At 37.2% G+C, this 22770-nt stretch overlaps 3 protein-coding genes across 6 annotated transcripts in view; 1 reads left to right on the top strand and 2 right to left on the bottom strand.

Annotated features, from left to right (window-relative positions):
* Nucleotides 1-3684, top strand: part of LOC147171991 (sodium- and chloride-dependent transporter XTRP3-like) — a 14133-nt gene extending 10449 nt beyond the window's left edge. Inside the window, exons 9-11 of the mRNA XM_086077453.1 lie at nucleotides 1933-2092; nucleotides 2184-2349; nucleotides 2694-3684. Coding sequence (XP_085933579.1) covers nucleotides 1933-2092; nucleotides 2184-2349; nucleotides 2694-2858 — 491 coding nt within the window. The 3' untranslated portion in view covers nucleotides 2859-3684. The remainder of the gene's footprint in view (nucleotides 1-1932; nucleotides 2093-2183; nucleotides 2350-2693) is intronic.
* Nucleotides 1-22770, bottom strand: part of LOC147171989 (sodium- and chloride-dependent transporter XTRP3A-like) — a 25178-nt gene extending 2408 nt beyond the window's left edge. Inside the window, exons 1-12 of one of the 4 annotated variants that reach the window (XR_015095296.1) lie at nucleotides 22616-22769; nucleotides 20932-21072; nucleotides 20483-20574; nucleotides 20166-20393; nucleotides 19754-19864; nucleotides 19157-19398; nucleotides 18807-18969; nucleotides 17722-17923; nucleotides 15821-15980; nucleotides 15573-15738; nucleotides 8750-8854; nucleotides 5105-5272 (exon numbers count right to left, since the gene is read on the bottom strand). Coding sequence is in view for 2 of the 4 variants with exons in the window: in XM_086077454.1 (XP_085933580.1) it covers nucleotides 14297-14467; nucleotides 15573-15738; nucleotides 15821-15980; nucleotides 17722-17923; nucleotides 18807-18969; nucleotides 19157-19398; nucleotides 19754-19864; nucleotides 20166-20393; nucleotides 20483-20574; nucleotides 20932-21046 (1650 nt within the window). In the remaining 2 variants the exon portion in view is untranslated. Of the gene's footprint in view, nucleotides 1-5104; nucleotides 5273-8749; nucleotides 8855-13544; nucleotides 14468-15572; nucleotides 15739-15820; nucleotides 15981-17721; nucleotides 17924-18806; nucleotides 18970-19156; nucleotides 19399-19753; nucleotides 19865-20165; nucleotides 20394-20482; nucleotides 20575-20931; nucleotides 21073-22615 lie in introns of those variants that run through there. The other 3 variants (XR_015095297.1, XM_086077455.1, XM_086077454.1) reach the window with 3 other exon arrangements.
* LOC147171990 (uncharacterized) lies at nucleotides 9904-13413 on the bottom strand. Its single transcript, XM_086077456.1, has 6 exons — nucleotides 12890-13413; nucleotides 12592-12682; nucleotides 12400-12512; nucleotides 12257-12311; nucleotides 10640-10741; nucleotides 9904-10562 (listed from the first exon to the last, which is right to left on the bottom strand). The coding sequence occupies exons 1-6, from the start codon at nucleotides 13027-13029 to the stop codon at nucleotides 10038-10040; spliced, it is 1026 nt and encodes a 341-aa protein (XP_085933582.1). The 5' UTR covers nucleotides 13030-13413; the 3' UTR covers nucleotides 9904-10037.

Genomic DNA, 22770 nt, shown 5'->3' with positions numbered 1-22770 from the left:
CTACTGCAAAGGCCACATTGTGAGCCGATATGCTTTTGGAGTTACTCTCAGTGCTTGTACAATGTTGGACCTGATAGCTGCTGTGTGAAAATAAATTGCACAACATAAAATGGGATTAGTATCAGTAGGCTACTTATATTGTGAATGTGGCGACATTTAATTACATAAATGATTGTGTCAGGTCGACTAGTCTAGTAGGGTAAATGTTTTTCAAAAGGTTCAAATCCAAACTGTTAGAAAGTTAATTTCAACTGCGCTTGTGTTGCATTCTAGTAACGCCCGACAATTGGATTCAGGTTCGCCTGGAGTGTGAATGTAGCAAAATGGAGGCAATGCTATTTGTTTAGGTTAGAGCAGGGGTCTGCAACCTGCGGCGCTGGAGTCATACGTCGCTCTTTAGTCCCTCTTCTGTGGCTCCCTAAAAATAAATGACTTTTTTTCTTTTCTTTTTTTACATATTTAAATTTTTTAGATAAATAATCATTAAATGGATTAATGATTTAGATAAAAATGATTGAATAAATATTCAAAACATTTTAGTCTAAATTTTTAAGTTGTCAGATAAAGAGACACGAAGGGTAGATGAATACGTTTGAAAAGTTATCTAAAAAGTAACCATAAAATGTCCAAAAAGAGGAAAAGTAGAAAAGTCCACAAAATTGTCAAACATTTAAGAAATTGATAACAAAAAAGGCAGAAAAAAAATGTCTAAAAATAGTCATATCCAAAAAAAGGAAGAAGGAGGGCAAAAAAAAATACCATATATCCATCAAATTGTCAAAAATATCAGCAATTTGACAGAAAGGCAGAAAATCTGAAAAATGCATGAAAAATAATAATAATTTATATATGAACAGAAGAGGAAAAGTAGAAGAAAATGAATCTCAAAGTATTAGCTGTTGCATAATTTTGTGTTATGTTGCAGCTCTAATTGGTGCTTGGGCCCTCAGTCCATTAGAGTCTAGACGAACATGAACACACAGTTTTTTTTCATCACAGTGTTCAAATGTTTTGTGGTTCCAGACAGTTTTTTTTGTTATTTATTTGGTCTAAAATGGCTCTTTTGATAGGAAAGTTTGCCGACCCCTTCATGCTGTTTTTGAAAGATGCAAAATCATGAGTCTTGGCAACTGTTTGTATGTAGTAGTATGCAAAGTAGCCAGTGATGGTAGCAGTCTGATGACTTGTGTGTCAAGTCGAATTGCTTAAATACCAAAATTATAGTCAATTAAGACTTAAGTTTTTGCCAAGCAAGTCTGACATAGTCAAGTCATGTGACTCAAGTCACCAAACTCTGCCAAGTACTGCTTGATCAATAGTCCAGCTTTCGTTGAATAACGATCAGTGGACTGAATATTGCCGGGTGAGTGTGTCGCATACCAGTGGGTGATTAGCCATCCTGCGCTTTTTGCATCTCAGAGTGTGGAAAATAAGTGAGCGGTCAAGACAATCTAAGGATTCCATCATTTACAAAAGGTTGAGAACCACTGGTATAAATGAATGTCAACAGATGAATTGTACCTTCTGCCATCTAGTGGAAGAGCATTTAATTGTTCTTCCTGTCACGATGCTTCACAGGCGTCAACAAATAAAGGCAGCGGCCTCATTTTTAGAAGTTCAGGAGTAAACCAAATGTTATGAGCAAAGGATCATTCTATTTTGTTTTATTGCGCCATGAATATTATTTTGGAGTAAGTGTTCTTGTTGTTGAACCACAGTATACCTCGACTGCTCACAAGTGATATCAATCTTGATTAGGGTTAAGGTTCAGACGAGCTTCTAACCACTATCGTGCTTTTTGTGTACAGTATATAGTTTTAACAGTGTTTCTGTGGGTCTGCCGCCATGTGTCAGTGATTTAATGGTAATCAGCTGAGAAATGTTCTTACATTGGGCTGTGCATTACTTGTGTGGTCTGTGTTTTCCTTACAGGGACTTTGTGCCTAATCCTGATGCTGCTCGGCCTGGCCTTTACCACCCCATCTGGGAATTACTGGTTTACCATGTTTAATGAATATGGAGCATCTTTCTCGCTGCTCTTTGTTGTCCTCGTTGAGATTCTGACTGTCAGTTACCTTTATGGAATTAAAAGGTTTGTATGTTAGCCATTAGCATTGCTACTATGGATTTTAGTTGCTACAATGTAAGACTAACAATGTCGTGCTTTCCTCTGCTCGTTCTAGGTTTGAAAAAGACATAGAAGACATGATTGGCCACCGTCCAAACTGGTACTTGAAGATCATGTGGGGGATAATCAGTCCCCTTCTCCTAATATTCCTCTTCGTCTTCTATATTGTCAACTATATCAGAGGAGGAACACCCACCTACCAAGCATGGGACAAGGAGCTGGTACACTTTTTTAAATAAATATTCTATTATTACAAGGTCTCAAATTGTTTAAATGTATGAGAAATATTTGACATGGAAAGTTTCACATACATACTGAGGGTCCATGAAGGGAAGTTTGAAACATGATGGGAAACAATGTGTTGAATATAAAAGAAAAATGAATTGACACCACAATTTTGGGCACGTGAAAGCAAAATCGTGACAATATATGGGGCTCATATGTCACGGTTGATTATACCGTCGTTGTTTTCCAAAGCTGATCCGTTCTTATGTCCCATATTTATCCTTTTATGCCAATTCCAAATGTTTATTTCATTTCTAACCGCATGTATGTATTGTTACAGGGCAAGACGGTGGTGACGGAATATCCTGTTTCTGGCCAAGTCTTCATTGCCATACTGTTAGTTTCTGCAGTCAGCTGTGTTCCCCTCAATGCTCTCTATGTGTATTGCACCAACAGGAAACATTCTCGTTCAATCAAGCACAGACAATCGATTAGCACCCTATAATCTTAGTGTGCCTACATTCAGATGTTAACTTTTCGTGGGATTAACCTCCCTTGGTACTATTTACCGGTATCTCCCTTTCCTTATTCAGTTTTGTTGATGTGGCACAATTTCACAACAGTTTTCTCAAGGCACTTTATACAGGTCACAACGGGTTTAAAACCACACTCCGAGCGAGGGGAGAAATATGAAAGTAATGATGAAATGATGCGAACAGAGGAGGGGAAGACTCGAGAGTTCTAGAGAAACTAGAGAGAGTCCAGCTCGAGCATCATTTGATTTGCTGGAGTGCCCGTCAAACAAGCTTGCTTCCTGATCAAGTGGATTTTCGACTGAGTTTCAGTAGTTTATAGCTGAGCTAAACCATCCGGAAAGTTGCTTTTCAGTGTTATTTGTTAAAAGTTGTTGTATAAATTGTTTCCCCCTAATGTAGTATTATCAGTGTATTATGTTATGTTATTGATTTTGTGTTATAACAGGCCCAACATCTGCTGTAGTATCCTTCCTATAAATGTGTTATTTTATTATTATAATATGAAATACATTTTATAAACCAGCAGCAAGTGTGATTAGGTACTGACATTATTGCCTCATATGCCCTGAAATATGACATGTAAAATATGTACATACTGTAGATAGCTGTGTCATCTGTTGAAATGAATATACAATATTATTATCACATTATTTTTAGTATTCCATATTACTATCGATGTTAGCAAGCTCATATGCGTTTCCCATTAAATATGATTTCATGTAACGAAATATGAGTGTGTAGCCATTTTGGAAGAAAAAAATTGTGTTGAATGTTTTTAATAAATACTTTTTTTTTAATAAGTAATGGAATTGTATTCTTTGTGGTTAAATGTTTAACAAAGTGAATACAAGTGTAAGATTAAGACAACAGTAAGGCACTAGCCGTAGCAGGAAGATGGTAGCTCTCGTAAGGTGAGACCACAGCCATATATTATAATTAGTGATTCTACCAATATATATATATATATATATATATATGTGTGTGTGTGTGTTCTGTCAAAGGAGGGAACTGGTGGCTTTCCAATATAATATATGGCACCATTTTTTTTAACCCTCGATTAACGACCGATCCTTATATGTAAAGCCTCTACTAAGGGAATTGCAGTCGTGACGCAGCAGAAACGTCCACGTCAAAATTACCCAATAGAAATGCACAGTACTGCACTAGAGCTACAATACACAATGTTTAAGGGGCAAAATGTTCGAATGGAGGAGCCATTTGGACTGTAGCACTTCCACCAGTTCCCTCCTTTGACAGAACACATTCGGTAAGGGCCGGTGTTAGTGATTAGCGCAGAGCTAGGTTGCTACAGCTCTCCAAAGAGGAATCCATGGGCACTCTCAACATCCTGTGAGAGCTAAGAGCCAAATGGATACCGTCTTGTCACTTGGAGTGACTCCAAGCCAATTCATCTTTTGATGTGAGGCGTATTTCATTCAGCAACTCCAGAAAAGTGCTCGTCAAGTGTAACATCTGTCTCTTCTGTTTCGTTGCAGTAAAGCATGAGTGTCACATTTATAATGCGCATCCGAGAACTTAACAAAATAAAAACACTGAACGTTGTTCAAAGGAATCACTATAACACAATTTAGCAATAATAAGTTAAATAATAATGCATATATTTGCGGGGACTGGGTCAAGTTCTATTTTACAGTTTTTTAAATGTGCAGAATTTCACAAGTTACTTCATGTTAAAAATGAGTCAACTCTTAATAGGAAAAGAAAAATACACTGAGCTGTCACCATTGTCTATTATGTAATTATGTAATGTAGAGACAGAGAAATGACCAACACAATTCAATTTCACACTTGTTTTTTTTACAGTACAGTACCTATTTAAAAATATATATATTTAATTATGAATTGTTATAAAATTACTGATTCAATGACTAAAAAATGCAACCATATTTCTATTAGGTTAACATTTCTTCCCACTTTTATGTTGACCAAGAGTATGAAAAATTAGAAAAAAATATTGTACACTTTATTATAAATTGAGATATAAATTGAGATAAAAAATATGCAATTAAATTGCGATAAATCGTGAGTTAATTATTGAAGTCATGCGACTACGATAAAAAATTGTAATCGACTAACACCTCTTTGTATATATACATTTATGCGATACAAAATATTTGTTTATATGTCTCAGTTAACAACATGCCCTGGAGTAACGCTAATTTTGTTGTTGGTGCAGAGTTCCTTCAGCACTGACCTTTGAATCATGACTAGCTTAGTACGGAAAGGAGGGAAATTCCTTTGTGAGTCGAAGGTTTGACCTGGGCCCCCATACCCAGCAGTTTTCTAACTCCCAGACTTTCTGAGGCTAATCTCAAGTGGCATTTTAAACTTGCGGGTTTCCTCAACTTCTTATCTTCATCCCCTGCAAACAGGAACAACAACAACAACAAAAATCCAAATTCGTCCCATGTGTTCAACATCGTTGCAATATTTTATATCTGCTAAATATCACCAAATCAAATGCTGAAGTTTCATATCTCATGATCATATCATAAAGATAGTGGGACATCAAACATGTAATAAAGTTGACAATGCGCTTTAGTCCTTTATACTATTTTTTTTATTTCTTTATTATCTTTGAGGAAAGGATGTGCTGCTTACACAACCAGAAATGATTATCGTAATCCCTCTCTCTTCAGATGGACACGATAGGATCAATCTATTCTGTACTGTACAATGTCTATCTATCTATCTATCTATCTATCTAGCTACATCCAGGCTTAATTAATCCTAACTCTAACCCTTGCACTGTATCCACCTAGCCCTGAAGTGTAGTTGACTTGAGATTTTCCATAGTTAAATACATTTACACGCACAATAAATACAGTTGTTATTCGCATCAACAAGGAATAATTTGTCATTAAATGGTTCTACTGCCCCCATGTGGCAAAACAAACCCAAGTTCCATAACATACTGTACAAGATCCAGTACAATCAATACCTTTCGTCTTTTTCTACACCATGATGACAATTCTCAGTGAGGGGGAAATAGCAGCTGATTGATATTACAGTTTTTCTCTATAGGTTTGGCACATTTCTTGAAACTGAGATGACATTTTCAAAATATCATGGACAAATCCCCAAACTACCTTACAATTGGTCTCAACTGAATGGCATTTCTCATTGCTTTCATCAAATTGCCAATGTCTTAGTACATGTCTCAATTGCCTCAGTGGATCTGTGCAAATGGTTGTGTACATTTAGCCTACAGTTAGCACAATGTGCCCACATTTAGCACATTTTTCAAATGGGTAGATCTTGCTTATTGAACTGGTTGTTTTTCAGTCTAATGGCTGTCCTCGAACGTTAACAAAATACAATTATATATAAAACTGAGGGGGAGGGAATTTATTTTACAAGGAGCAGTTTTCAAACTTTGCGTTTTGAGATACTCAACTCAGTCAAGGAAATTGCAAGACTTTTTATTGACACAAAGTTACTTACACATTAGAGTGCAACAAAAGAAAGTGTAAGCCGAAATCTGTATATTCATGAAAAACTAATAACTAAAATTATACCTAGCGCACAGCGTAAATGAAGAACCAACTACTGTAACACTTTCACTACAAAGTAAATTATGTTGAGTAAATTTGACTCTATTTAGAATGGGACCAAATAGACTCAGTTTTAGAGTAATATTTACACTTGGAAGGGTGTAAAATAAAGTAAAAGTCACTCAAAATAGAGTCAAATTTACTCAAAATAGAGTCAAATTTACTCTACAGAATTGACTGTGTAGTCACTATCGTCACCTTCCCCCTCTTTGTCATCCATACGCTGCTCTCTGTTTGGCCAAAGGTTTTCATCTACATCGCAGCGGATATTTTCCCTTGCAATGCAGCGAGGAAAAAAAACCCCAGTGTGAACCATCCTCTACACTAATCCCCTGAGATATGCTGGACTAATTTTGACAATTGAACAGATGATTTTGCATATTATGATTTACACACTGAAATCCTGCTGACATGTTTGGGAGAGGACACCAATTAGACTGAAAATCCAGTTAGATCAGCAAGATCTATCCATTTGGAAAATACAATGTCGCGCTGTGTGATTGGTCATTGGTAGAAATCAATGGGAGCGGTACAAGATGGATTCTCAGGAGTTTGTGAACTCACAAATACCGGAGAGAATACATCTTGCAAGAGCAAAGTTAATTAAAAGGTGCCACTCACTTAATTATAAATATACATTAAATGAAATACAATTTGGAGTCACGCGTTACCGGCTTCACTGCTTATCAGTCGGTGTTTTACGCTAGGATTACTGTACGGAGCTTCTCAAACAATGAACTTCACTGTTTGCATCAACTTTTCAGAATATACAGTGCTGCTCAAAAGTTTGTGAACCCTGCAGGCATGAGTTTTTAAAATCTTTTTTCTTCTTTTTTCCCTTTCAGCTTTTCCCTTCAGGGGTCGCCACAGCGAATCACTTGCCTCCATCTAAGCCTGTCCTCTGCATCCTCTGTTCTCACACCAACTACCTTCATGTCCTCTTTAACTACATCCATAAATCTCCTCTTTGGTCTTCCTCTTGACCTCCTGCTTGGCATTTGGAAACTCAGCATCCTTCTGCCAATATACTCACTATCTCTCCTCTGGACATGTCCAAACCATCTCAGTCTGACTTTATCTCCAGAGCCTCGAACATGTGCTGTCCCTCTGATGTACTAATTCCTGATTCTATCCATCCTGGTCACTCCCAAAGAGAACCTCAGCATCTTCATCTCTGCCACACTCTCCATTGCTCTGGACTGTTGACCCTAAATACTTCAACTCCTCCACCTTCTTGGTCTCTTCTCCCTGTAACCTCACTCTTCCACTTGGGTCCCTCCCATTCACACACAGATACTCCCTTTGTCATCCTACACACTACCATCCTATGCTGTCTGGCTACACTCTCACCTACCACTTTTTTTTGCAGTCGCTGATCTCCTTCAGATTACACCGTCTACACAAGATGTAGTCTACCTGTGTACTCCTACCTCCACTCTTGTATGTCACCCTATGTTCCTGCCTCTTCTGGAAGAAAGTATTCACGACAGCCATTTCCATTCTTTTTGCAAAGTCAACCACCATCTGTCCTTCTGCGTCCATTGAAGTCTGCACCGATGACAACTCTCTCACTTCTAGGGATGCTCTGCATCATTTCACCAAGGTCCAACTAATAGTTCTCCTTCTCCTCCAGCTCACATCCTACCTATGGCGCATACCCACTAAGAACATCGATCATCACACCTTTGATTTCTAACTTCAGTAGCTTACCACCACTATAAGCAATGAGGTTAGTAGGTTTCTTGCATGGCTTGCACTTGTTCATTAGTTTTCTTTTTCTTTTTTCACAAGCTTTTGCAGAGAGGTCATTGATAGCACTTTGCACCGGTGTCTACTTTCAATCAAACGGAATTTACATTCATTTGGAAAGAGGTGAAAGCCTCTTATCTTTCCAGAGTATTGCACAAGTTGAATTTTCTACGACTTTGGAGGAGCAATTGCTCAAAGTAAAAAACAAAACAAAAGTGGGTACATGTAATTGATGCCGTTTGTGCATCGTCCACCCATTTGTAGTTTGAACCCGCACCACCACAGCACTGGCTGGCTGCTGAGCTAAAAGTCAGGAAAAGGCCAGCACCCAGTTTGAACAACAATCTAATTTACAATATAACTTGTATAAGGCTGAAATGACAAACCCTCTTTAATCGTGAACAGGCTTAATTGTAGCGGCCCATTTTCACGATGAATGTTAAATAGGACCACGACATACCATGTCATTGTACACACCTGACATATTTGGTAGGGAGCAGTGAAAATTAAAAGTTGTCTATGTTTTGTTGTTTTACCTGATGGGGTATTCTGAAGTTGTTGATGGGATTTCCAGAGAGATTGCTGCTGATAATAACATTGCTTGAGTTGGGCTGATTTGGTCAGAGAGTGTAGAATAGAAGCTACAAAAACAATGGGAGAATAGACGGTTAGACAAGTGTTATTATTGTATATGATCACAGCAAGAATACAGTGCATTGGAAATGGCTCACTGAATAACATGCTGGACTGCTGACAGTTTGAAGACTCCTTGTTGAGAGTCGGATGCATATAAACACACATAGTGACGTAACATATTAACAATTCATAACATTTCTAGAAATACACTAACCATATTGATCCACGGGGCTGATTCATAATTACAAAAGTCTAATTACAACTCGTGTCAGTGCATTTCAATTTAAGCTAGCTTGCCGTATAAAACGTACTGTACGTCTACAAGAGCGACCAAATTACAAGACATGTTTTATGTGAGTTTCTGTATTAAACACTACCATGTCCTTGTGTACTTTGAGACAACTTAAATAAAAAATTTAAAAAAAGGAAACGGAGCGACCAATTTACCAACAGCAGGTGCTTCGAAAGAGCGGGTACGGCTAGTAGTATATGACGTCATCTGCGAGGATCATGTGACTAAGGGGAGGGTTATTTAAATCATATTATTGAATGTTATTTTTGAAAGTCAATACAATGTCTTTAACCGACATTTAAAAAATGGACCAAAAGTATAGATTTTTAAAAAATATATATGAAATTTAGCAAATTGTGACTTATGGGGTTTCGGCGCCGGCAACTTGTAATTTAAATACATTTGCATTTAATTTTTAATAATCGTTTCTAAACATTTATGTATGTACAATTATTATGTAACTTTTATATGCAATATGTCTTAATTAAATGATTGTTTCAGGTTATTTTCTTTCAATATTTAAAGGGGAAGTCAACCCACACATTTTCTTTACAATATGTTGTATGTACCACCGCTAGTCTAAACACGGCATTCTGATTAATATATGTTTGTAGAATATGAATTAAAAAGCAAAAACTACCCGTTTTATCCGTCTCATTAGGCGGCCATTTTGACACTTGTTGTCGACTGACAATGATATCACAGTTGCTCAGAATATAGCCCTAAGAACAACAAACATTAAAAAAAACTGCTAAGAGAAAATTTCTAGTTAAAGCATTTAATGAACAAATGTACAAAAGTAAAAGATTATAAACAATGTGGTCATAGTCCATCACTTTCTGCTTCTGTGAGAAACAGCAGTGGCAAAAGTTTTAGCAAATATTTTACGAGTTGGTTTAGAAGACCATTTTCACAATAGCGCTCACGACACTATCCCGTGCAATCAGTAGGCTTTCATCCACGTCCATCAGGCGGAAGTTTGTAGAACACCGAATGAAGTTCTGGAAAAAGCTTTGTATCATTTTGCGAGCGACGTCAGAGCAGATGCGGACGAGCACTTTTTGCGTGACGTGTTGACGCAGGCAAGGGATTGAAGCCAGCGCGTTCAAGAGGATCCTGCCAGTCTGCTCGCTGGCGCTGTCGGATCGCTGCGCCAATGTTGCGGCGATGGACTTGTGATGAGCCGGTGGCTCCAGCTCCTCCAGAAGGATGTCGAGTGACGATTCGATGATCATGTCCACAAGTGGCTCAGTCGCGCGGCGGTACTGGCCGTGAAGCAGCAGCCGTTGTGCGATGGTGACCTTGGTCCTGTCCAGTATTGCCTGGACCTCATTGAGCAGGTGCCCGAGGAAGGCCTTGATGTCCTGTTGAGCGTTGGGCCACACTAATGTCACGTATGTGTCGAGTCCTTCAAGTGTGACCTTCGTAAGAGAAAACGAGACATTAGCGACTTAATTGTTGCACATGGTTCATTAAGTGCGGGAAGTGTTTTCCTTACCTTCCTCCCGAGCAAATGTGAAAGGCGTTTCTCTTCATGTAGTTCACTGTATACTTCGTTCTGCATCTTGTTCAAATGCAGGCACCCTGCAATTGTCCAGACCTGAGAACACCATCACAAACACCAATCAGAAATGGACATCTTCACAGTCTGTTAGTTTATATTTGACATATTGACAATTCTGGTCCTACTGTTTTAAACAAATGCAAATCATTCTTGATTGTTTAAGATGGACTTTTGAATACATTTAAACAGTAAGTAAAGACCATCACAATAAATTGTGACATCATAGAACAGTTTATTTCAGTAGGTCAATTCAAAAAGTGAAACTCGTATAGGCTACTATGTATTCATTATTAAACACATTGAAAGAGGAATTTGACTGATTTTAAGTGTTTCTTGTGTAATATTTTGAGCTGTCAAAGTTAAAGCATTAACTCATTGATTAATTTTTTTTTTTTTTGCATTAATCATGTATTAAAGCAGATTAACTCATTCACTGCCATTGACAGCTATAGACGTAAAAAAATAATTTTAACTATTTCTTAGTTTCAAATTGTTTTCCACTTTTGTTAACAAGAGTATGAAAACCTAGAAAAAATGTATTGTACGTTTAGAACAGATATAAAATTTGTGATTAATCGTGAGTTAACTGGTGAAGTCATATGATTAATTACAATTAAAAATGTTAATCGCCTGATGCCCCTAATTAAAAAAAGGAAAAAAAAGATTATTAAAAATTAGGGGCATCAGACAATTAATTTTTTTTAAATTGTAATTAATCGCATGACTTCAATAGTTAACTCACGATTAATCGCAAATTTGATATCTGTTCTAAATGTACAATAAAAAAATTCCAGGTTTTCATACTATTGTTAACAAAAGTAGAAATAAATGTGAAACTAATAGAAATAGTATTAATATTGAATTTTTGACGTCTATGGCAGTGAATGAGTTAATCACACTATTAATTTTGACCGCAGATGATCCTTTAGCTTGACAGCCGATGGTTATGTTAAAGGTAGCACAGGTTATGTTGGAGCAATAAACATAACAACATGCATTAAAGTAAATAATTTCCTAAATATTTGCGAATGACATTCTGAATATTTGTTCATATCACAATATTGGGGCTTTTATTCCACATTTTAAGTTATGCAAGTAATTAACTGAGGATGAGAGTGTGGAGTGGATAAAAAAAAAACATCCTCATAACATTAAATGTAGAAAGAATTCACTACATAACAGACACTCTTCAAATTTGGCGGGCAAAAAATGTTGATTAAAAAGCCCTTTAAATTAACTGATCAAAATTCTAAGGCGTTTAATCTAATAAGAAAAATGTAATCGTTTGACAGCTATAGTAATTGTCAAGTGTATTATATACCAGCCTAGGCTGCCCTCTTGTGGCCGTTCAACAAACGATCCGGAATTACAAATTAGAAGAATAGAAAATCGGCATTCAATTCATGCAATTTTAAAAATGCTAAAGGAGGGGTTATGCATCAAAAGTAGCCTACTAGTAAACATTAACAACAACCGCTTGCCTTTTGTCATATTTACATTCTTACTGCAAATATAACTGCACATTCAATATCTGTATTATTTGGTACTTACCACACGAAGAATAGAAAACACACTGGCGTTCACTCTTGTTTGCATGTCCTGGTACCTATCAAATTGACAAATAATAATTAATTCCACATGCAGCCAGCATTTTGGATTTGTTTTAAAAACTCCATAGACTCTGTTGTACTCACTGTCCCTGGAAGCTACTTCTGTTCAGCAACCACAATTTGATGTCTTGGGGCGAGAGACATGGTGGAACTCGATTTTCCATCCCCAGGAGCACAAATTGCCTCAGGAACATTTTCTGTATACGCAAACACAAAAACAGCCTATTGATATGCTTCTCAAGACCGAATATTAATATACAATGTTAAATCGTTTACCTGTTCATTGTACATGCTTCGCTCACACTCTGAATAAGTCATCTCGACGAGTTCTTCAAGCAGGTTGTAGGCATCAGCACTGAAGTAAGATCTTGGGACATAAAACAAACATTATTAAGCCTTTCATGATATATAAGCAGACGAACAATATTATGGGGAAACGGTGCAATATTGTAGCTAATATTCCCCCCGCCCCACAAAATCGTTTGCAAACAAGTGAAGAGCAGCTAATGTTACAATTACAAGTCAAGAATGTCAACGATTTTATTTGAGAAATGTTTCGTAAGAGTTGACATACCTGATCAAAGCTAGATTCTCCATTGTTGAAGCACACGAGTTTCCGCTGGTCTTCGACCTGATCACGTTTGCAAGCAGTGAAGTGAGTGAAGGGAAGCGAAGTTCCATATATACAGTGCGAATTGCTCTTTCATCTTTCATCTTCTTTTATGTCTTTGATCGTCGCCAATCACTGCGCGCGCACCCAGACGCAACACCTCTTTTTTTTTTTTGGTGCGTAACGCGCTTCCCAATTGAAGATTTTGAAAAACAAATCAGATGTTCAAACATATGCCAATTTCTCAACGAGGAGTCATTTTCAATCAGGAATGTTCTGTAGCTATATCATGGCGAAACATGGTCTGACTGTTTCACTGATGTATTTAATACGTTTCCTACATTGTCATGTAAGAAACACACTCTTTAGCGAAATAAAGTTCGATTGAGTGAAAGTAAAAGTACACACACGTTGCACTGACCTTTTGGTTCACTCTTTTTGTTTGCCGTCTGATTACTTTTGTTTTACCATTGCAAGTTACGGTAGTTACCGTTATATAGCGCTAATTCACTTTTGTAAACCACAAAATTCCATTAGTTATCAATAAGTACGTACATTATACAGATGATCTTTTTTTTGTGTGTGGACAAAATGACATTACCAATCGTAATTCATTCAATGAGATATATATATATTTTTATAATGGAAAATATGAATATTGAAAAGCATATGAGATTGACAAGAATTTAAGTCTGAATATAGAATAATAAGAAAAAAATATTGTATACTTAGACTATTCAACATGACACAGTTCTATACAGTATGTACATATTTTACATTTCATATTTCAGGGCATGTGGGGCAATATTGTCAGTACCTTATCAAAAACTTTGCTTCTGGTTCATAAAAGGTATTTGCTATATATGATAATAAAACAACACATTTATAAGAAGAATAGGTCTACTATGCAGCAGATGATGGACATGTTAAAACAGAAAATCAATCATATATATAACATAATACAGTAGGCCTGCACTGTTAATAATTAGCTATGGACAAACAATTTCTACAGCAACTTTCACAACACCAACTTTCCAGATGATTTAGCTCAGCTATAAACTTGAGTCATTCACCACAGTAGCACCAAATATAGACAAATGTGCCTTCTGATAGCTACACTCAGTCAAAATTCCACTCGATCAAGAAGAAAGCATGTTAGACAGGCTGCTCCAGCTGCTGCTCGTGTGACGACGAGAACTCCAGATTCTTCCTCTCTTCTGTGCATCACCTGATCATAACTTTCACATTTCTTCTCTTGCTATTATTCCTGCTTACAAGACTGCAAAACAACACTGCAACTACTGTTTTATTTCAAGCAGGAACAGAAATTCGATTGGATGTTTCTTCCTTAGAATTCTGAACGTGCGCACACTAACTAGATATGGTGCTGATCGATTGGCTATGCTTGAGAGAAGTAGAACGTTTCCTGTTGGTGCAGTACACATAGAGAGCTGTGATGGGAACACAGCTGACTACAGACACCAAAAGTATGGCAATGAAGACCTGAGCAAAAACAGGATAGTCCATCACCACCGTCTTGCCCTGAAACAATAGGCAGAGATGGTCATCAAACCATCAGTCTGCACTTTCCATGTACATACGAAAAAGAAAAGAAAAGAAATATAGGTAGCCTTTACTGAAAATTTTCTTTTTGACATACAAGAATGAATATGAGACAAAGGAACTGTTTAGCTTCCAGGTCCATTTACGTATTCATATTACGTATGTATTCACAACATTTTATGTTTCAGCCTTTTACTAAGGAGTGGCTAACATACAGGCCTGATCAGTGGAGTGATGCAGTGATAGTTTTCTTCCAGCAGAGGGGGGTAAAGACCACAGAGAAGATACGCCATACCCTGCTGGACATCTACTGTACATGCTAGCCTCCGTCGAGCCACCAGAGCATTGCTAATTTGCTACCACACCCCAGTTATCACCTTTTCGACCTGCTCTTTGGACATTAAGAGCTGAACAAATAGATTAAGAGACAGCTTCTCCCAAGGGCTGTCTTACCACAAAAAAAACCCAACAACAACATTGTAAAAGTCTACCTCCACCAAAAAAGAAAATAAAGAAAGGGCAGAATTCATTAAAAATAATTTAAGTGGAGTAAGTTGCATGAGTCAGTCAAAAAAGCTTTTGTTATTTTTTGAAGAATTTGGTATGTGATATATTTACCAGAATAATGTGTTGTATTATCAATTCCGTTAAAAACAAGCTTTTTCTTACGCTAGAAGAAACCTGGCTTAAAAGCATTCTGTTAAAACCGAAATGGAAAATATACATGAGGACCAAGGAAAGGTTTACTCACAAACGATGTTTTACCTTGGTGATCTGGAAATCAAAGATCAAGAGTTTTTTTGGGAGGGGTTGTTTAAAAAAAAAATATATATATTTTTTTGTAATTGCACATTTTATATTTTAAAAGAAGACAAGAGACTGTTTTTGACATAAGCTCCTGTTGTACAGTATTTTGGTCCTGATGCCGGGTCATTTTGATTGTTTGGTATCTTATAAGCCCGTGCGGGCTGGCTGTGCTATTGTTTGTATGATACATTAAAAATAAATCTCATCCATTATAAATGTTATGTTCACACATTTAAACAGTTTGAGAGTTTGTAGTAACGGAGTAATATAAGTTTACCAGCTCCTTGTCCCATGCTTGGTAGGTGGGTGTTCCTCCTCTGATATAGTTGACAATATAGAAGATGAAAAGGACTATTAGGAGAAGGGGACTCATTATCCCCCACATGATCTTCAAGTACCAGTTTGGACGGTGGCCAATCATGTCTTCTATGTCTTTTTCAAACCTAAAATGAGCAGAGGATCATTTCAGCAGGAATTCCATTGTTATTGTTACATTGTGGCGACTAGCAATGCTAACACACAAACCTTTTCAGTCCATAAATGTAACTGACGGCTACAATCTCAATGAGGACGACAAAGAGCATGGAAAAAGATGCTCCATATTCATTGAACATGGCAAACCAATAATTTCCTGATGAGGTGGTCAAGGCCAGACTGAGCAGCATCATGATTAGACATACTATTCCTGCCAGGAAAACACAGAACACACAGGTAATGCACAGCTCAAGTGAAAGAACACTTTGAGAGTGCAGTGGATAAAGTTTAGGCCATCTCGGCTGATCTGACACGTGGCGGCCGACCACCAGGAACACTCTTACAGGCTATATACGCAAAAAGGACAACATCCGTTTGAAGCTGGTCTGAAAACTGAAGCGGTATTGTGTGAAAGGGCTCTAATGAAGATATAGAATCAATATCATTTGTGAGCTGCTGGACACAAAGAAATAGATGAAGTACAGTGTAGTTCAACACCATGAAAACTTACTCCAAAATAATGTTCATGGGACAAGAGAACAGTCAAAAACAAAGAAAACAAGACAAAGCGTCCTAAATTTGACAACAATTTTTCCCCCATGGTCACAAGCCAATTTATTAACAAAAACACAGATATATGTAGGTTTGAACATGAATATAAATAATCAAGTACATTTCAGTATTAAGGAGAAAACAACATAAAATTGAGGTGTTTTAAAGCATTGGCGTACTTTATTTTATTTTGTTCCTAGTTCCTGTGCCATGTTACGTGTTGGTTGTGCTCACTCACACCTGCAAATGGTCAGTAATCAACTGGGTTGAAGAGCCAGTCTGATCTTCATGCAGTGGTACAACAGCCAATTGGATTTTTGCGCTATTTAACATGGCCGATAGAGGTCGCTAAACTACAATACGTGACACTGTCGTAATTTGGTGCAGGGTAAAACCACCAATATGGTCGTTATTGTTGAAGACAACTGTGTGTAGCTACGTGTTTCGAGTGTCATTTAACCTAGTTGACAGACTCAACTGACACTGACTTTGTGACCTCACACCATTGTATTTTCTATTGTATTCATTTAAATTCAAAATGTGCTTGGTATTTTTAGATAGTCAATAAACAATGTAAATGTGTCAATGTGAAAATCTGAGTGTAAAACATACGAGGGCTCATAAATCACAATTGTCTAATCCAATGCATGAAAGTTCAAAAATGAAAAATTAATAAATGAAACGCACGGCATAAACAATTTAGCGTTAATAAAATATGTGCACAAATGAAATGCATAATATTAACAATGTAGCCATCGGGGATCGTACCCACGCCCAAAAGAAATAACAGGTAATCCACCTACTCGCTATGCATAATTCTAGATCTTTGGGATATTTGGACAAAACCATGCCACAGACATATTAAGACACCTATGAGCTGTTTTAAATGGTGAAAAAAATTACAATGCACTTTTTGTTAAATGGCATTCTTTGTCAAAATATACAATGTGTATGAGTGGACCATCACATCAGATTGTTTGCGGTGTTAAGAGAATTTTAGAGTTCATCTCTTTGCATATGTGCACAAACACACACTAGCTACTTTACATACACACACTTGCCAAGAAATTCCTGACCACATATGGCGGTGAGTGCCTTTCCAAAACAACATGAAGCGGCTCAAACCAAAACAAAAATAAATGTATCCATTATGCTACATTCACACTGCAGGCTAACCTGAATCTTTAAAGTGTAGCATGTTACTAGAAAGCAATACAAGTGCAGTTAAAATTTATTTTCTTATAGTTTGAAGGTAGATTTGAAGCTGTGAAAACCTTTTAGCCCACGAGACCATTCGACCAGACGTAATCATTTATGGAAATAGTAGAGATCAGATGTTTTAATTACCAAAGAAATTAAAAATAGTCATGTGTATCAAACAATAGCTTGCCAAGTCTTACCGTTTAACACCTCATTGCTAACTTTGGACAGTATCTTAAATTCTCGTAGTGGTGTGGTGACGCCGGTCACGCTGCCCATCATGCTGCCCAATCCCAGAAGCAGAAGCATGGAGAAGTACAGCACTGACCATAACTGAGGAAGGGGCATGTTTTGAATGGCCTCACTATACAAAATGAAAGCAAGACCAACCCCTTCGACTGCCTGAAACAGATGAGAGAAAGACCACAGTATTTGACGATTTCAAGTCACATTTGTCAAATCAATGTCAGCTTGGAAGAGTTGGTGCAAAGTGTAAAGATGTGGAATTCCACAAGGGTTATATGTTTAAACTACAGAAGAGTAAACGTTCAGTGTCATCAAGTTGCAGAAATCTGGATGACTTTTAAACGAAGATTAAAAAAAAGTTATTGTACTTGTAGCTTAGCACTATCATAAATGTTCAACGCGCAACAACTTTGCAATTACTCAAAAAGCTTGGGAGTTTACATAAATCCCGTCCCTCCCAAACTAAATGTTAAGGAGATGCTTCTTTCATATTTCATGACAAAAAAAAAGACATTTCCCAATGCATTATTTTGCAGAAAACTAGTACTTTTGTTAATTGAATTACTGCAATAGTTTTTTTCCTCATACTTCTAAAACATTATTAGAAACGTATTACAGAATGACTCGAACCCAGAATTCCTTACCACTTACCACCTAACAAGAAATAGGCTACATTTACAAACAGTTATTTATCTATTTTTTAATACATTTGTTTACAGGTTCTTCGCTTTTCAAGAGGATTGTGGCATTTATCAGTATATGAACTTAATTCATTCATTAATTAATAGAGGAGAACATGCTTACATACATTTAGGTGTGAAAAATATTAGTAATAGTTGAATACCTCCACTGAGAATGAAAAGTATAGGTCTAAGATTTGTATTGGCCATTTGTTGCTTGGTTTCTTAACTATGCAAAAATTGACACATGCAGTAGCAGAGGAGCGCTTAAATTTCTCCAAGAGCACAAACCATGCATGAATAAAAAAAACTAAGCAGCATTGATTGTGTTGTAACACAACGAATGATGAAGAACATACCGTGTCTAGTTCATCGTTTAGGTCACAGGTTTCCAGTTTATTGCCAAGTTCAGCAAACTGCTCCGGGTATGTTGCATTGAGGGTCGTAATCCAGTCAAACACATTGTCCGCGTTGATAGTGTCCTCTGCCAGATTAAAGGTATTTAGCAGCAATATGCGCGTCCTGGAAGAAAAGACAGCATAGAACTGTTTACTCCTTAAACAAGGACTTTGGACAAGTACTAAACAGTAACACTACTAACCTAAGACTAGCATCATATTTTATTTGGTTGTATTAATAACCAAGGTCAAACTTGCTCCGATTTGGATCATCAATCACACACACACGACAATGAGCAAAACATACTCACCTCTCCAGGCAGTTCTCATAGTTAACTGTGGCTTTAAATCCATAGATTGAAAAGGTGACAATGGAAGCGAAAATGGAGGTCGCACTGTTGATGAAGGAGACAATGAAGGCCTGACGCTCAAAATTGTTGTTGTACTCATTGTAGCTGGAAAACGCTATGAGCCACCCTAATCCCAAACCCAGAGAGAAAAAAATCTGAGTGGCAGCATTTATCCATGCCATGGGATTGGTCAGTTCTTCCATCTACAAACATGTACACATACGGGTCAATATGTATGTAACGAATTCAGACACAAGTTGTATATCGCTGGCGTTGGGCCAAAACCTCATGGTTTGGCAAGTGGTTGTCGTTTTTATGTTGAACAATCAAAACTGTTGAAAATGGCTTGCTCTCTTTGATGATGCAATGTTAACGGTCTCCTGAAAAGTGATGATTTTGGAGGTACAAGATTTTGACCCTATTCCAGCGATATTCTCTTTAGTCGTAGTAGAAACATATCTGCTAGCCTATCAGTATGTGAAGCAACCTCAACAGTGTACTGATGCTTTTTGTTAATGTACATATCATGTAATAATGGCATCATTTTGACATTGTTACCTTGGGGGTGAACATGTACGTGATACCATGGATGGCACCAGGAAGAGTCAAACCCCTGATGAGGTAGATAAAGAGGACCACATAGGGAAATGTGGCAGTGAAGTAAACCACCTGCAGACAGAGGCAAACAACAACATTTTCATCCTGTTAATCTTTTGAAGATCTTAATTCTGTGCTCATTTGTGTGGTTTTCGGAGCTTCTGTGCGACACGTTCAAAAAGAAAGAGCAGCCTCAGCAAGGTGTATGAAGAGAAGAATGTGAAAAACAGAAGACTATATACCAGAGAAAAATGAAGTAAGATGACTCGTATTTTTTTCATGTTGTCATTAGTGCTTATCAAAGGCAGAGCAATTTTGTTTTTGTTTTACAGTCCTAACCTTATTGTTGTGCTCTAGTCTAAACTTCTCCTACCTTCCCAGATGACTTTATTCCATTGCTAATAAAGAGGTAGGTAACCATCCAGGCCAGCAGGAGACACAAAGCCTGGTTTGTTTGAAGGCCTCCATGCTCTTCGATAGAAGAAGAAATGTCCAGCGTTTCTCTATAAAAGAAGTACTCGGTTGAAGAAGCCTTTTGGCACTCTTCTACTGGTCCTGTCCGGTTGGAATTAACAGGACAATCTGACCAGGGCAGGACAGACTGTGAATGCAAACCAGTGAAAGGTTATTGTTTATGTCCTGATTCCATACAGAATTGAATTATATCCAGTAAGTTATTTAGTAACGCACTTGAAATGAATTAAACAGGTACCAGAAACTCCATGCGTTGATGACGTTGTAGTAGAGGCTAACGTACACGGATGCCACAACACTCGCAATACCTGCAAAGAGAGATTTAAAATGATGATTATTTCTTTTAAATGTGTGGATTTTTGTTGTTGTTTTGTTTACAGATGTCTGAATGATAGAAAAGTATACTGTATAAAAAATTACAAATTGCCACAGTTGACATGTAGGCTACTGTAAAAGAACAATGTTCTCTACACCACAAAGTCAGCCGTGTTTCTTGCTAACGTAAAACGACTGACCTCTCGGGCACATGCAGTTATCCGCTACACATCCAAATTAAGAGCATACATTGCTGTGGTTTTACAATACAGCAGTCAAGTGGTTACAGTAGTTATTTGGTTCTGTAGCTGTAAACTGTAATGTTAATATGTTTGTTTCAAAAGACTTACCCACACCTCCCAAATACGGGCTAACAGCATCCCAAGCGCCAATGCATCCCAAGCGCATCTTTTGACCAATGGCAATCTCCATGTAGAATAAAGGCACACCCTCAATGAACAGCATCAGCAGATATGGAATCAAGAAACCCCCTGTTGGAGGAAAGCACAATTAAATAGGGAGGGGAAGAAGTGTACTGTAGCTTCCTCAGGTTCTTCAACAATTTTTAAAACCTAAAATTGTCATTTTAAAACTTCCCAAGGTCAGATCTTTGCAGGTGAGCTACTACCGCTATAAATGCACATTATATTGAATTTGTACCTCTGTATTATCTACCAAAAGTAGCCCTTCCATAAACCTTTCAGAGTTTTATCTTGTGGGCTTTGAAATAATTAACATTTAATTAGCTACGAATAAACTCAAGAATAAACTACGGCTACGTACAGATTCTTTGACATGACACTACTACAGGTAATGTTATTACTAATAACACTCACAGGTAATCATGTAACCTAGTTTGGGGTGGGTTTTTGATTTGAGGAGTCGATAGACCCAGTTGACCCAGATATTGTAGTTTTAGATTTTTGTTAATCTCTCCTTCTGACCTCTAACTTTTTCTGATTACCAGTTTGTTAGTGTAGCTCAAAAAACACCACAGCTATGAACAGTTCGCTTTTTGAACAAAATTGAAGTTTAGATTATTTTTAGATTATCTTGAATTTCATTTATGAAGCACACTTCAACAATAAAAATGTGGATTTAAAATCTTCTCTTCTTGGTGTATTCAATTTATTAGTCATACACTACAATTTTGTTATGTCCTAGAATTCAAATTCTTTATTTGGGGACCTTCAGCAGACATGAGATTAAAATAGATTAATTAGATTAAATTATTATTAAAATGTATTAAAAATCCTGTAACTAATTAGATAAAAAAAATGTAATCACCTGACAGCACTAGTTATTAGTTATACAACTAAAAAAAAGATGCAGATAACATACAGTATACTGTGTGTGATGATGGGTCACAGATGTATTGATATGTATTTTATTTACTTATTCACTTGCCTACTTTTTGTTATTAATTTATTAATCATTAAAATGTGTTGGTCATGTCATACATTCACAGTGACGTGCAGTGAGCTCTGGGTTTGGGTAGGCAGGCAGTTGCAAATTGAGTGTGTCAGGCGACTGTAGAACGTATCCCAGGGTGACCATATTTTCACTTCCTAAAAGATGACAATCAGCCTAACCTCGAGATACTTGATACTCAGATACAAGATGCCATACATTCAAACTATTTTAACATATGTCTCCTCTGTATGGGTAGAAAAAAATAAAATAAAATAAACATTACTCTCTTTTGAACTCTTACATTTTTTGCTCCGCAATCTTTTTTTTATTTTATTTTTTACTTCGAGCGGGGTTCCTCCCCATCACCTCTAGTGCGGCATCTTAACACTTGCCACTCAGTAAAACTTATGGGCCACCATCAGCCAGTGCGCCCGGAAAGAATATAATAAAGTGAATATCTCCCTGTAAAACAGACGAATTGCTCACAAAATCAAGTTAGCAATAGCAATGCTATACACCATGTAAAGTGAAACAGCCAGTTAATCGAAGCACATGCACAAAGCCAATCTTTCCTTTTGCACCATTCTTTGTGAAAAGTACGAACAATTCTTTGTCCCTTACTTTGCTGAAGATCCGGTAGCTAAGCCTTTGGTCTCCCATCCTTCAAAAGCTGACGTTTTACATCAAAAGCAAGGTGTGAAAATAGTTTTATATTCTCCAGAGTAGCGTCATTTTACCGCTTTGCGTGTGTTTTGAATTCACGAATGGACTGTGCG

The sequence above is a fragment of the Leptonotus elevatus genome, chromosome 6 (genome assembly GCF_054856555.1).
Source record: "Leptonotus elevatus isolate MCC_2025b chromosome 6, RoL_Lele_1.0, whole genome shotgun sequence".
Lineage (NCBI taxonomy): Eukaryota > Metazoa > Chordata > Actinopteri > Syngnathiformes > Syngnathidae > Leptonotus > Leptonotus elevatus.
Note: the sequence above shows the minus strand (reverse complement) of the source record. Positions and strands in the feature narration are given on the sequence as shown.

What these genes read in the sequence shown, in the direction of transcription:
- LOC147171990 (XM_086077456.1), bottom strand. Translation starts at nt 13,029, where the DNA reads ATGAAAGATGAAAGAGCAATTCGCACTGTATATATGGAACTTCGCTTC. An exon ending in GAGAATCTAGCTTTGATCAG is followed by an intron (nt 12,683 to 12,889) that starts GTATGTCAACTC and finishes TTATGTCCCAAG; the next exon opens with ATCTTACTTCAGTGCTGATG. An exon ending in TGTTTTCTATTCTTCGTGTG is followed by an intron (nt 10,742 to 12,256) that starts GTAAGTACCAAA and finishes TGGTGTTCTCAG; the next exon opens with GTCTGGACAATTGCAGGGTG.